Here is a 12,796-nt window from a genome sequence, read left to right as displayed (position 1 = left end):
TCAAGCCAAGAATTAGAATGTTCAGTGCCTTGCTTGAGCTGTCGAGCAGGAGCAGCGCCAAGCGACCACGTCTCCGAACGAAGGCCACGCATGCACGCTCTCCCAGTCCTCTCTCCTACGCCGCCGTGCCTCGTGGATCATCTCCACCGACGCCTGCGTGGAAGAGCTTGCCAGGCGCTGCCGCGGGGGAGCAGACCGTGCACTGCAGGGTGCGGGGAGGGATTCAGGGAGATGGCACTGCAGGGAGGTGGAGGAGCTTGTTGTCAAGGTGGGCGAGGCGGCGCCGGAGAGGATTCGGAAGCAGTCGGAGGGATTCAGGCATTCAGCGGCGGCTTCGAGCTGGGGCGTTATCTCGCAGGACGGCGTGGAGGCAGACACGAGCAATGGGCTGGATTGTGGGTTTACTCATTAGTGGGCCCTTTGTCAGTTCATTTTTTCTCTATAAATTCTGGCTGAGCGGAGCCCATTCGAGAGAATATCGTATGAAAACCAACATCCGGTGGAAACCAACGAAAACAACAAAAGAAAAATATATTGAAGTTTCGAAAAAATTTGAAAAAAAATACAGGAAGTTAAGAGGATGATGTTTTATAATCACGCAAAATTTTAAATTAAAACACATTATGAGACGTGAGCTATGAAAAAGATAAAATCAGCTTTGAACAGTGCCAAATAGTAATATTACTATTCAGGGCTGAAATTTGTCTTTTTCTTAGCTCATATCTTGTAATGTGTTTCAACTTGAAATTTTGTGTGGCAACAAAACATCATCCTCTTAACATCCTATATTTTTTTCAGATTTTTTGACACATAAAAATATGATTTTCACGAAGTTTTTATTGAATATTGGTTTTCGTATGATATTCTTGTTAGAAATATATGTGGTCTTAAGTTAGAGATAAGGAGATAAAGGTAGAATTAGTTTCAATCACATGTAACTTGTCTTGTACTCCAAGCCTCTATCCCTCATGTACTCCTATATATACCCCTACAAGGGTTAGAACAACAACAACATAATATTCAGCCATCCCACATTTTTTACATGGTATTAGCTAGAGCGGTTGGTCTCGCGACGTCGATCCTAAGTTTCTTTACCAGTTCCGCAACGCCACCCTTGGGGAGGTTAATTTCTCTCAAATAAATCAAAATCACCACCAGCACCTCTGCGAGATTAGTTTCCATGCCTCAAATAAATCAAAATCCACGAATTATGGGTTTCCCAAGGAAATACTAAGTTTGTCTTGCCTTCTCAAGTTCTCATTAATGAAAGTACCAGCAATAAAGCATTCCAGAGTAGTACTTCCTCCGTCACGGTTTAGAAGGCGTGCATGCAAATTCTCTAGGACCTAGGTGGTTATTGATTGGCTGTGAAATGAGTTAAAAATAGCATTCACACTACGCATGCAATAGAAATAGTACAACGGAATACTAGTTAGCTGCTAGGAGTAAATGCAACGCGTCTTAATCTTTATCTATTTTAGAAACGCACGCAAGTCTAACTGTGCCTTCTAAACCGTGATGGAGGGAGTAGCTAATATCCATCGCTCATCAAGTCTCTGTGACACAAATTCAGCATTTGGATGCGAAGTATTTACATTCACATTCATGGATACGTGTCAACATAAATTATCGCAAGCTTTTGAAACTTTATGTTAAGAACTACTCCCTTCGTAAACTAATATAAGATCGTTTAGATCACTAAAATAGTAATCTAAACGATCTTATATTAGTTTACAGAGGTAGTAGATATTTCAAATGTAAATGTTGTACCCGGAATCATTCTATTTACTTTCACATATTGAGTTATACATGACCCATTAATATATCAACTACATACACGTTATAATTCAGAGTTCCAAATTGATACCCAAACTAATAAATAATAGCAAATGTAACTCTTCACCATGTAAGTAAAATCATCTTGGAATTTCAGATGACTCGATAAACTCCTTTTCCAAGCTGTACAGTCTAGTTTCTTCTCCCCCTTTATTTCCCTTGTATGGCTGATCATTTATAGCATTTCGGTTCACTCTTGTGATCTGAGAACTAATATTGACTGTTGAGTTATGAACATCTTCAAGTACTGTCTCCACTTGTCTCATTGTAGGCCTTTCTTCACCTTTTAAACTTAAGCATGCTTCTGCGAGTCTTGCAACCACCTCAGCATCTTCAGCCCCTCCCTCCTCAACAATTTGTGCATCTAGAATATCTGAAAATTGGTTGTTTCTTATATGCGATACAAAATGTGATGCTAGGCTTGTCCCTTCTGATGAATGAGAAGAAAAAACTGGTGTCACCCTTGTGAGTAGCTCTGCTAGGATGACACCAAAGCTGTAAACATCGCTTTTCTCCGTGAGTCGACTAGTGTAGTAGTATTCAGGATCAAGGTAACCATAGGTTCCTTGGACAACTGTAAGTATTCCTGTCTCATCTATTGCAATAGACCTTGAAGCTCCAAAATCTGATACTTTTGATGTTAAGGTATCAGTAAGTAGTATATTTGCACATTTGATATCTCTATGGTATACTGATATTGAAGCAGCAGAGTGTAGATATGCAATGGCCCTTGCAGTTTCTAGTGCAATCCTCAACCTATCTTTCCATGATAATGGGTTCTCACTTTGGCCATGGAGATGAAATGAAAGAGCTCCATTTGATATGAATTCGTAAACAAGTAGAGGAACTTCTGTCTCGAGGCAGCAACCCAAAAGCTTCACCACATTCCTATGGTTTGTCTGTGAAAGTATGACAACCTCGTTGATGAACTGGTCGATTTCCCTTTGTACAATAATTTTGGCCTTCTTGATGGCCACAATACGTTGATCAGATAAGATGCCTTTGTACACCGTGCCATGGCCACCGCCACCAAGGATGCGATTATGATCAAATTTGTTGGTTGCTTGCTCCAGTTCTTCCAAGCTAAAAATTCTTGTTCTTTCAGCCATATCGTTGTTTGAAGAGATTAACTGTTGTAGAAGCAATCCATGATTTTTCTTGAAGAATCTTTGTCTCAACTTTTTGGCTCTGCGTTGCTTGAGTTTATTAGTGATTTTGGCAACACCCAAAAGTGAAAACAGTAACCCAAAACCAGCACTTATTGCAATTATGGTAATTAAACCTGCAGAGAATGGGAGTGAGGTTTGATAGTACATAATATGACACACACATCTAAAAATTTGAAATGGAAGTTTGAGACTGCTCAACAATACTATGTCAATGAATTTTTTGGAATATTTAACAGAGCAAACATATAGGGAGTAACAAACAATATTTTAGGAGTGATCACATGGTTTACTAGTTAAGCACATAATAGTCATTATTTCTTTTGTTTATTTGTTCTTGCAGTAAAGAAGGTGTGATTAGGGGTGTCTTTAGCAAACTGTTTGTAATCAAGATTATCCTGGATGTGTTTGGTAAGGCAAGAACAATGGATATTTGACGGTTTTGCTAAAATACATCTAGATGTGAGAAAGTATTGCACATCTAAGTCATATATTATTGATCTTACGTGAAAATTCATGTGGGTATTTTTTTTATGCTTGATTTAGTTGTTTAAATGTGTAATAACTATGTCACATCTACATCTAGATGTGATCTAGACACATCCATTATTTAATTAAGAAGGTGTTCAACAGCTGTATGGCAAAGGTCGTTATACACCGACAAGATTAACACGTGATGTCTTCAACTAGTCTAGGAAGTTGTCAAGAGAGGTTTGGTCACGGGCCCCAAGTCGGACGGGCTCCTCGGTGCCCTTCCCAAGCTCTTTTTCCATTATCAGTAATCGACCAAGGCTTGGCTTGTGTTCACTTGGTTGTTTCTCGATAATCAACTTAGAGTGTGTTTTGTCGGGCTAAAAGCATCTCTAGCAGATCTCGTATAATGCTCCGATCCGTAAAATAATTCTTATAATACAGGTCACATAAAAAAAGTTATTCGATCAGACCCTGCAAATAAGTCTGACCTGTAAATATTTTTGCGGGGCATGATAAAAAGCTCCTTTCAATCTGCAAAAAGTTATCCGATCAGGTTGACGGAATTCCAACTGCCACGGAAACTTCTGCATCCGATGTCCACATCCACCGTACGCCATTCTGGATGTCACCCGGACGTCCCCGAACGCCGACCACCCGTCCCCTGACGCGGCCCTGCCCGTCCTGACGGCCGGCCTGCTCGTCCTGGCCGGATTCGGCGTTGGCGACGGAAGCTCCGGGCTCCTGGATCGATTCCACGACCGGAGCTAGCTAGCTTGCTCTGGATGGATTCGTGAACACCGGAGCTAGCTAGTTTCTGGATGGATTCGTAGAAGAAGGAGCTACTTCGTATTTAGAAATAAATTTAGTTGACCATGAGCACGGACGAGAGGAAGAAGAAGATCTAAGAAAAAATGTAAGCGAAAATTCAATTCACATTTTAAGTTTAAGGGGTCTATTCCGCCTCAGTTCGATCCGCCTCGTAAAACATGCTCTTTTACCAATATCTTTTTTACACGTTCATTTTGCAGGGTCTTACTTTGGCCTTGCCCGTGCCGGCCTGTAAAACCATTTTTCCGTGAACTGTAAACGCGTTTTATGGATCGACGTTATATGGGGTCTGCTAAAGATGTTCTAAGTAGGAACCCACGGCATTATTGATTATTCCTACAACACTTTTATTTATTTATATTATTCCATTTTGTCTTTCTTTTTGAATGGTCAACCGACTGATGATTTCAATTTTCAAATAGTAGGAAAACTGATTTTAAAATCAAAAGATGCAGTAGAAGTATTCCTCCGTGACACTTATTTTGAGATCTAGGGAGTATTATATAAGAGATTAACAGCTAATTAATTGAAGTTTTATGCTTCTCCGATGGCGACACATTTAAGTTTGATCATGCGTACGCAAACATGTACTCCCTTCGTCATGGTTTAGAAGACGTGCATGAAAATTCTTTATAATCAAGGTGGTTATTGATTGACTGTGAAATGAGTTTAAAAATAGCATTCACACTACGCATGCATATAAAAATAGTACAACGTACTACTAATTAGATGCTAGGAGTAAATGCAATGCGTCTTAAACCTTATCTATTATGAAAATGCACGTAAATTTAACCGTGACGGAGGTAGTACATGGATGTGCAACATAAAAATATCGGTACATTTTTCGATAGACTTGGTCAACTTAAACAAGTTTGACTTAAGTCGAACCAAAACTTAAATTAATTTAGACTAGAGAAACTCTTTATACCAAGGAAATGAGTTGTATTTGTACCTGGGAGGCTGATGATACGTTTCTTTGTTGCACATCGGTATGTACCCGGCATATTAATGCAGGTCGCATGCACGCATGGATAAACCGGCTGTTGGCACTCATCGATATCTAGAAGGGGGAGGAAAAGAAAAGCTCAAAACCAGGGTGACGTTATAAATAAAAAATGTACTGATGTTTATCAAGTAAGTTTCAAATGCAGTTGAAGCCTCAATAAGATTAACACAAATACTAAAATTCATGGTACATTACAAAATCAAAAAATTAAAAGGGAGGAGAAAAAGAAATACTCTCTCGAGTCTCGAGGAAGCAATGGAACCACTTTACTAAAACCAAGTCTTTTATTTTGGGACGGAGAGAGTTGTATTAGAATAAGGGGTGTCTCGAACACATCTAGATGTTGTTTTTTCTTTTGGAAAAGGAGGTAAAGAACCCCGGCCTCTACATCAATCGATGCATACATTCATCTTTATTACTTATTCAACAAAGGTCTCAAAAAACATACATCAAGCCACCCGAAGCCTCCACTCGCACCTCTAAAATGCGATAATGTGGAGTGCTCTCACTCCTCATATCTAAAACCGGTGTCATCGTCGATCCATCCACATAACGTATCGGAACTAACAGCCGGTGCAGCAGAACTAAAGCGTACACCACATGCACACGTTTTAGAAGCAGTCATCATCATCGAACCGCTGACCCATCTTCAGGAGAGAAATCTGCATCATCCATGCCAGTCCGGCCATCCGTCGACGCCACCACGGCGCCCAACGGCGCCACCTCCCTGCGCTCATCCATCCAGACGCGAAGACTTTGTAAGATCTGTCGTGCATAGCACCTGCCGAACACGCATGACAAAGCGTAACACCTGTCGGCCAGACATGACCTGACATCACCACCGAAGCTCTCCGTGCACGACGAAGACGCTCCACCTCCTGCCTCTATCTTCCAGCGCTGCTCCACAAACGACGGTCCCTAGAGAGGAATGACACCACAATGCCGCCATCGTTCGATCTGGAAAATCAGATCCTAGGGTTTCCCCTGGAGCAGCACTAGTGGATCGACCTCCGTGTGCTCCTCCATCCAGACGTGAAGACTCTGTAAGATCTGTTGTGCGTACCACCTACCGAACAGGCATGACAAAGCGTAGCACCTGTCAGCCAGGCATGACCTGACATCACCATCGGGGCTCCGTGCAGGACGAAGAAGTTCCACCTCCTGCCTCTGTCTTTCAGCTCTGCTCCAAAAACGATGCTCCCTAGAGAGGAACGACACCGCAATGCCGCCATCGTCCGATCTGGAAAACCAGATCCTAGGGTTTCCCCTCGAGTAGCACGAGTGGATCGACAATAGTTACATGTCGAAGCCTTCATCAAGGTAACGGCACAGAATGTCGTCATCGTCCGCCGTCGGCTCGGTTTTCACCGCAACAATGTCCCCCGACTCGCAGCCAGTACCCCGCCGAAGGGGACGTCGCCACCACTCGGATCCGGGTTAGCCGTCGCCACCGCCAATACCGGATCCGGGCTTAACGCCACCGCTGCCATCCGCCGGTGCCCCGCACCCGATCCAGATCTGGGACGAGGGGATCCACCATCACCGATCATCCCCGCCACCAAAGCTCTGCCCAACACATGGCCTGAGCTCAACCGCCGCCGAAACAGTCCCGGAGAGCCGCCACGCCGCGACGCTCGAAGCCAGCGCCGCATCCCACCATGGCCTCCCTGTCCCGCACCAGAGCAGTCGTGTGAGGAGCCGATGAGTGCCCCGCCGCCGCCGCCGGCGGCGGCCAGGCTTTGCCCGGCCACGCCCTGTGGCGGCGGCGAGGAAGGGGAGTAGGGAGGGGAGCGCTCCTGGCGGCGGCGGCGCAGACGCCCTCCCCGTCACAGGCGGGGCGACGAGGGAGGGGACGGGATTTTCTCCTCAAACACATCTAGATGTGACATAGTTATTGCACATCTAAATGACTAAATCATGGATAAAAAGAAAAAAATAATACCCACACGCATCTCCACGTAAGATCAACCGCCAGTTGAATTCAAAGTTGATTCGAAGATACGACCATCAGAAAGCAATGGAATTGTTGGGAAACTTGGGCCTTGTATGGAAAAAGTCATTTGGTCATTATGAACCAAGTCACTTCACTTAACGTTAAAGTGGGCATTTATCCCCCATCCCCTAACTATATAAAGAGAAGATCACCCTTTGTATGCATCGTTGGTCAATAAATAATAAAGAAAGACTTCTCACTACTTCTCTATCTTAATTTACTTTCTGTACCTATATGTAATAGATTACGGCACTTGCTTCGTTCCGTAATCTTCGACCGAACTCATCGACAGGAGTTGCGGAATAGGAACCAGTGTCAATCAAGGCTTGATAGAAAGCTTTCCAACCCGCTTTGTGCCAACACTGCGCGCGGAGCCTGGCCGAATGACTCAGCTTCCCCGAGCGAGCTTGACCAGCGTAGCCAGCCCCGTGGTTCGCCCATCGTCCCCAACCGAAGCACGCCAACCTCGCAGACTAGCATTCGCACCGTGCCATCGGCCAGACATATGTTAGCCACTTTCACACCACGAATAGCACAAGGAAAATATATCGTTGGCACAAGGAAAATACTCCTATATCTAGCCATTGCCCATTTTACTTATTCTTGTTTAGTGGAAGGAAGGTGGCATGGTTAACCAGTGAAGACGTGCTTGTGAAAATCTAGTTGCCTAACTTGTCTATGCCTATAGGCTATATGGTAATAATCCGGGAGGACCCGTTGTTTCGAAGAAAATAGGCTATATTCATGTTTGTGAACTGGAGGCATCGGTCACTTGGTCTTACCGTGCCACCCTGGGCATAATCAGTGGCCTGATGATTTTGTGTTTTATTTGAAAAAGTCATGTCCAACTTGTTCATGCCTATAGTGACCTTCATGGACTGGAGGCATCGGTCGATCGCTGTGTTGGTTAATTGGTCGTTCCGTGCCATCCCGGGCAAGGAGATGACCACGAACTGCTTCCATGGTTCAAGTCCAACCAGGTAATCATAGTTTTGATGGATTTTTTTTCAAAACTAGCACCAAATTTCTAATAAATTCGAAATGAATGGTAGCGTTTTTAAAAATATCAAAAGTACCACCCGGTCGGCCTGGGGTTGGCCGAAGAGGGTCCGTCGGCCTCCACGAGGCCGAATAGTGTCAGGGACGTAAAACGTGATTAAAATGACCTCAAATAAAAAAAGTTACCAACATGAAAAATCTTCGTCTCGTTGAAACGGTTGATTTTGATATAACAATCGTCCTAATCCGAGGTCGTATGCGACATGTAGATCAAAACAAAAATGTTCAATATTTTTTCAAAAAATGTTCCTAAAATTTGAGAAATGTTTTTTTAGAAGATATTCCGAATTTTCAATCAATGTTCAGAATTTTCAAAACAAATACTTATTATTTACAAAAATTTGACCAATATTAAAAAAAATGTTTTCCCAAATTTGTTCGCATTTTGGTAGTTTCAAAAAATTCATGTTTTCTGAAAAGGATTGGGAAATTCAACTTTAATTCGTTTTCATAAACAAATGATAAAAAGAAAAAAACGAACCAAAAAATAAAAAAAAAAGAAAATAAGCACAAAAGGAAAAAAAAGAAACCAAAGAAAAGGAACTGGGCCGGCTCAGTCGGGCGACCTCCCTGTGCGACCCAGGGATTCCCTGCCGCAAAAGGCGCAGGTAGGAGCTCCTCTTCTCTGCTTCTTCATTAGTTCTGTTTTTTCTTACTTTGTTTATATTTTCTACAACCTTGCAAAAACATACATTTCGACTTTCATTAACTTTTCTTAATTCACGGTGTAAATTTTTTATTTAAGAATTGTTTTTAAATGTTGATGGCTTTCAATAAATCTTTGTTAAATTTAAAAATGTTCATGAATTTTACGAAAAAGTTTATAGAATTCAAACAATGTTCATGTAATTCAAAATACATTTTCTTGTAATATTCGAAAAATATACTTGATATTTAGAAAAACAATTATACAATGTACACCAAAACTGTACGTGTAGTCCAAAATAAGTTTCATGTCAGTCCAAAATTTGTTCAACGAGTAACATGCATGCCCTCTATAAAGTAATATAACATCTTTTAATCACTACTTCAGTGACTAAAGGATCTTATATTAGTTTATAGAGGGAGTATTAAATATGTTAAAAATATTCATCATGTAATTAAAAGCTGTTAAGCATGTATCAAAATAATAGTCCATATGTATATGAAAAATTTACAACGTGTATTAAAAAATAGTCATGTATTTTTAAAAAATTAAAAAAACCGAATAAAAAATTAGACATGTATTTTTAAAAAAATAAAAAAAGAATAAAACTGGTTAAGAAACACATAGTATAGAAAATCAAAAGAAAAACCAACACATAAACACACACCAAAAACCGCACATAAACTTCTAAAAACGGTCTGAACCGAGTGAACGTGACAAAACTTGTGTACTCTTCTGTATTTCACGCGGTCTCACCGAGTGCAGCGGGTGTCCCGTGACAAATTTTCTGACATTCATTCGGTCTGTCCGAAGTAACTCTACAGCTTGTGTCCCTGACCTAGTTTTGGCTCTACAGGTCGCATACGACCTCGGATTAAGATGATATTTATATCAAAATCAACCGTTTCGACGAGGCGAAGATTTTTTTTATGTTGGTAACGTTTTCATTTGAGGTCATCTTAATCACGTTTTACGCCCCTGACACTCTTCGGCCAACCCCAGGCCGACAGGTGGCCCATCGGCCACCCAAAGGCCGACAGGTCCTCCGTCAGCCACTCACAGGCCGACCGGGTGGTACTTTTAACATTTTTAGAAACGCTATCATTCATTTCGAATTTATTATAAATTTGGTGCTAGTTTTGATTATTTTTTTTGAAAAAGGAGACCTCAATGCTTCTCGGCGCCGCCCTATGTGAACGGTATCAATAATTTCGGTACCCACCCAACTTATCCATGGACTCGATTCAAAGCACATGGCCTGCTTACACCATCTAAGTCTTCGACCCCTTAAGGTGGACTGAAGTCCCGTATGTGAAACTTAAATATTACTCCCTTTGTTTTTAAATATAAGTCTTTGTAGAGATTCTACTATTGAACTATATATGGATGTATATAGACATATTTTAGAGTATAGATTCATTTATTTTGCTTATATGTAGTCGCCTATTGAAATGTTTAAAAAGACATATATTTAAGAACGGAGGGAGTACTATATTTCAAATCTCTTGAACAACGGAGGTGTAAAAAATAAAAAATCAAAAATCAAAAATCAAAGGGAGAGAACAAAGGAGAGTCGGCACTCGGCAGAGTGGCGTTACCTTGGCATCCGTGAATGATGTAAGGGTTGCCTTGGTATCCATCCAAGCAGTTGCACCTTACTTTGTTCACTGCACCGTCGATGTTGGCAGCGAAGCTGTTCAAGCTCATGCATCTCCAACCTGATACAGACTGGGGATCCAGCACGACCAAGTCACTGTCGCTTTTTACATCCAGCCACCATTCCAGCACGGTGGGTACCCTGGTCACCTTGGGACTGCTCCGACGAGATCGATACGCGCTTCCGAAATCACCGAAAGTGTTATTCTGCATGGCGCCTACGTTAGTCCCGGTGAACCACTCGCGATCGACTATGAACGCGGCCCCGGACAAAAGGCGTGAACTGACGGGTTTGCCTTTGCCTGCGTACGCGGCCTCCGTCTGGTTCAAATCCTTGAGCTGCACCCCGTACGCTGGCAAACCCTGCGAGATGGTCGTCCGGCAGCAGCCGACGCCCGAGCACGAGGTGTCCCCGGGCGGCGGATAACCCGTGTCGCACAGCGCGGCGCATGCGCTGACGTACACGGGACCCCGGTCACTGCCCGCAGCGAGGTAGCCGATGAAGTTGCATCCAATGGCCACGAAGACGTTGTGCTCGGTCGACACCGTTAGGCCGCCAGACCACGAGCCGTCGTAGCCGATATATGGCTTCCCAGACCGAACGCTCCTGTTTGGGTTAAGCGCTTGGTGTGGCACGTTCCTGTAGTCCCACTCGCCGTTCACGATCTTGCTCTGGACACGCACCGTGCCGCCCACCAGTGAGATGGCGTCCACTTCCACGTCGTCATGCAGGAACAGCTTCGGCGGATGGCCCGTCTCGTCGCAGGTGAGGTTGAAGCCCTTGTGAAAGCAGCCTTGCCGGAAGCCAAAAGGGTAGGGGACGGTGACGCTGCCACAGGCCTCCGGGCAGCCGGGCAAGGCTACCGGGGCAGCGGCGACTGTTGCCATGAGGAGCTCAAGGGCCATCAGTACTATTAATATCGGCATGACGAGATTTGCCTGTGGCCGTGGGGAAGGAACGGAGGGAAGGAGAAGGGCCATCTTCTCCTGCAACTTGAGCATGGAATTAGCTAGCCGTAGGCTTGGTGATACTCGTACCGGCCGGTAATCAACCTCCTCTTATATAGAAGAAACAAAAGTTGGGTCTTCTCGGTTGAATCCATCATCTACTCCAGGCTAGACTAGCCATGCCTTTGGTCTTCTCAGTTTACGTACTTCAACGCCGGCTAGGTACACGGATGTAGACTAATCAATATAAGCATGCTGCATGTGTAGTAGCTGAGTTAGAACAATCCTCAAGCTACAGATTCTTTGGTAAGGAAAAGTCTATGCCGTAGTAAGAAAGGAAGGGGAAACGAGTGTGGCATAATCAATGATGTGACAACCTTCTGTTTTGTGCGGAAACCCAAACTCGTGTCCAACTCGGAGTCACACAGTGCCATCGGGGTTCCGTGGATGGGGCGTGTTCGGCAACTTGTGATGAAGCCCTCGCGGAAGCAGCCTCGCCCTAGGTTTCCAGGCAACCAGGCAATGGCAATTTCGAAGACAGAGAAGGAAGCAAATTACCTCAATGCTGCTCGGCCCCGCCATCGACCCCCGATCGGCCGGAACTCGCTTGATAATTTCATCAAACAGCTCGCCTGCACGGCGGGGGACTCAAAATCAAACCAAAGGAACTTGTGACTACAATGCAATCTTCTATCTATTAGTAGAACACCCGTGCGTTGCTGCGAACTATAATGCATACAAATGATTCAAACGAACGATTAAGATTGTCTCTATCGTTGAACTTCATTTCTCCCTCTCGTTCGGGCGTGTTTGGACATCAAACAAGTGCCTAGCGGGCTCCCCAAAATCCAACCGTCTAGATAGTCCGGGCTCCCAAAAATCTAGTCCATTTATCGGTTAGAAATTTTGTTGTGTAGACTATTCGCCATGTTATCTTCAACACGCGGACACATAAAAACTCCATCATGCGACGACGCTTCTCTTTTCCTGCCAGACCCTTCCCTTTCCGCTCGTTTTCTCGCCATAATGGGACATTTCTCATCAAACAGAGCACACATGATGTCTCCTGAGCCATTGGTACGTTGTAACATACAGTTGAATGTCATGCATTAGCAAGAAAAAATAAATACAATCTTCGTTGTTGGGAATGCAACTAACACGTCCTTGTGTCCGTTAATAACTCT

The 12,796-nt window shown here is 43.6% G+C and overlaps 1 protein-coding gene across 1 annotated transcript; it reads right to left on the bottom strand.

The window, feature by feature from the left end:
- Positions 1 to 1,916: 1,916 nt before the first annotated feature.
- LOC123431025 (putative wall-associated receptor kinase-like 16) lies at positions 1,917 to 11,570 on the bottom strand. Its single transcript, XM_045114846.1, has 3 exons — positions 10,769 to 11,570; positions 5,257 to 5,364; positions 1,917 to 3,118 (listed from the first exon to the last, which is right to left on the bottom strand). The coding sequence occupies exons 1-3, from the start codon at positions 11,568 to 11,570 to the stop codon at positions 1,917 to 1,919; spliced, it is 2,112 nt and encodes a 703-aa protein (XP_044970781.1).
- Between the last annotated feature and the right edge of the window lie 1,226 nt (positions 11,571 to 12,796).

Source organism: Hordeum vulgare, chromosome 2H (genome assembly GCF_904849725.1).
Source record: "Hordeum vulgare subsp. vulgare chromosome 2H, MorexV3_pseudomolecules_assembly, whole genome shotgun sequence".
NCBI classification, from domain to species: Eukaryota; Viridiplantae; Streptophyta; class Magnoliopsida; order Poales; family Poaceae; genus Hordeum; species Hordeum vulgare.
The sequence above is the reverse complement of the archived record's forward strand: the minus strand, read 5'-3'. Positions and strand labels throughout refer to the sequence as shown.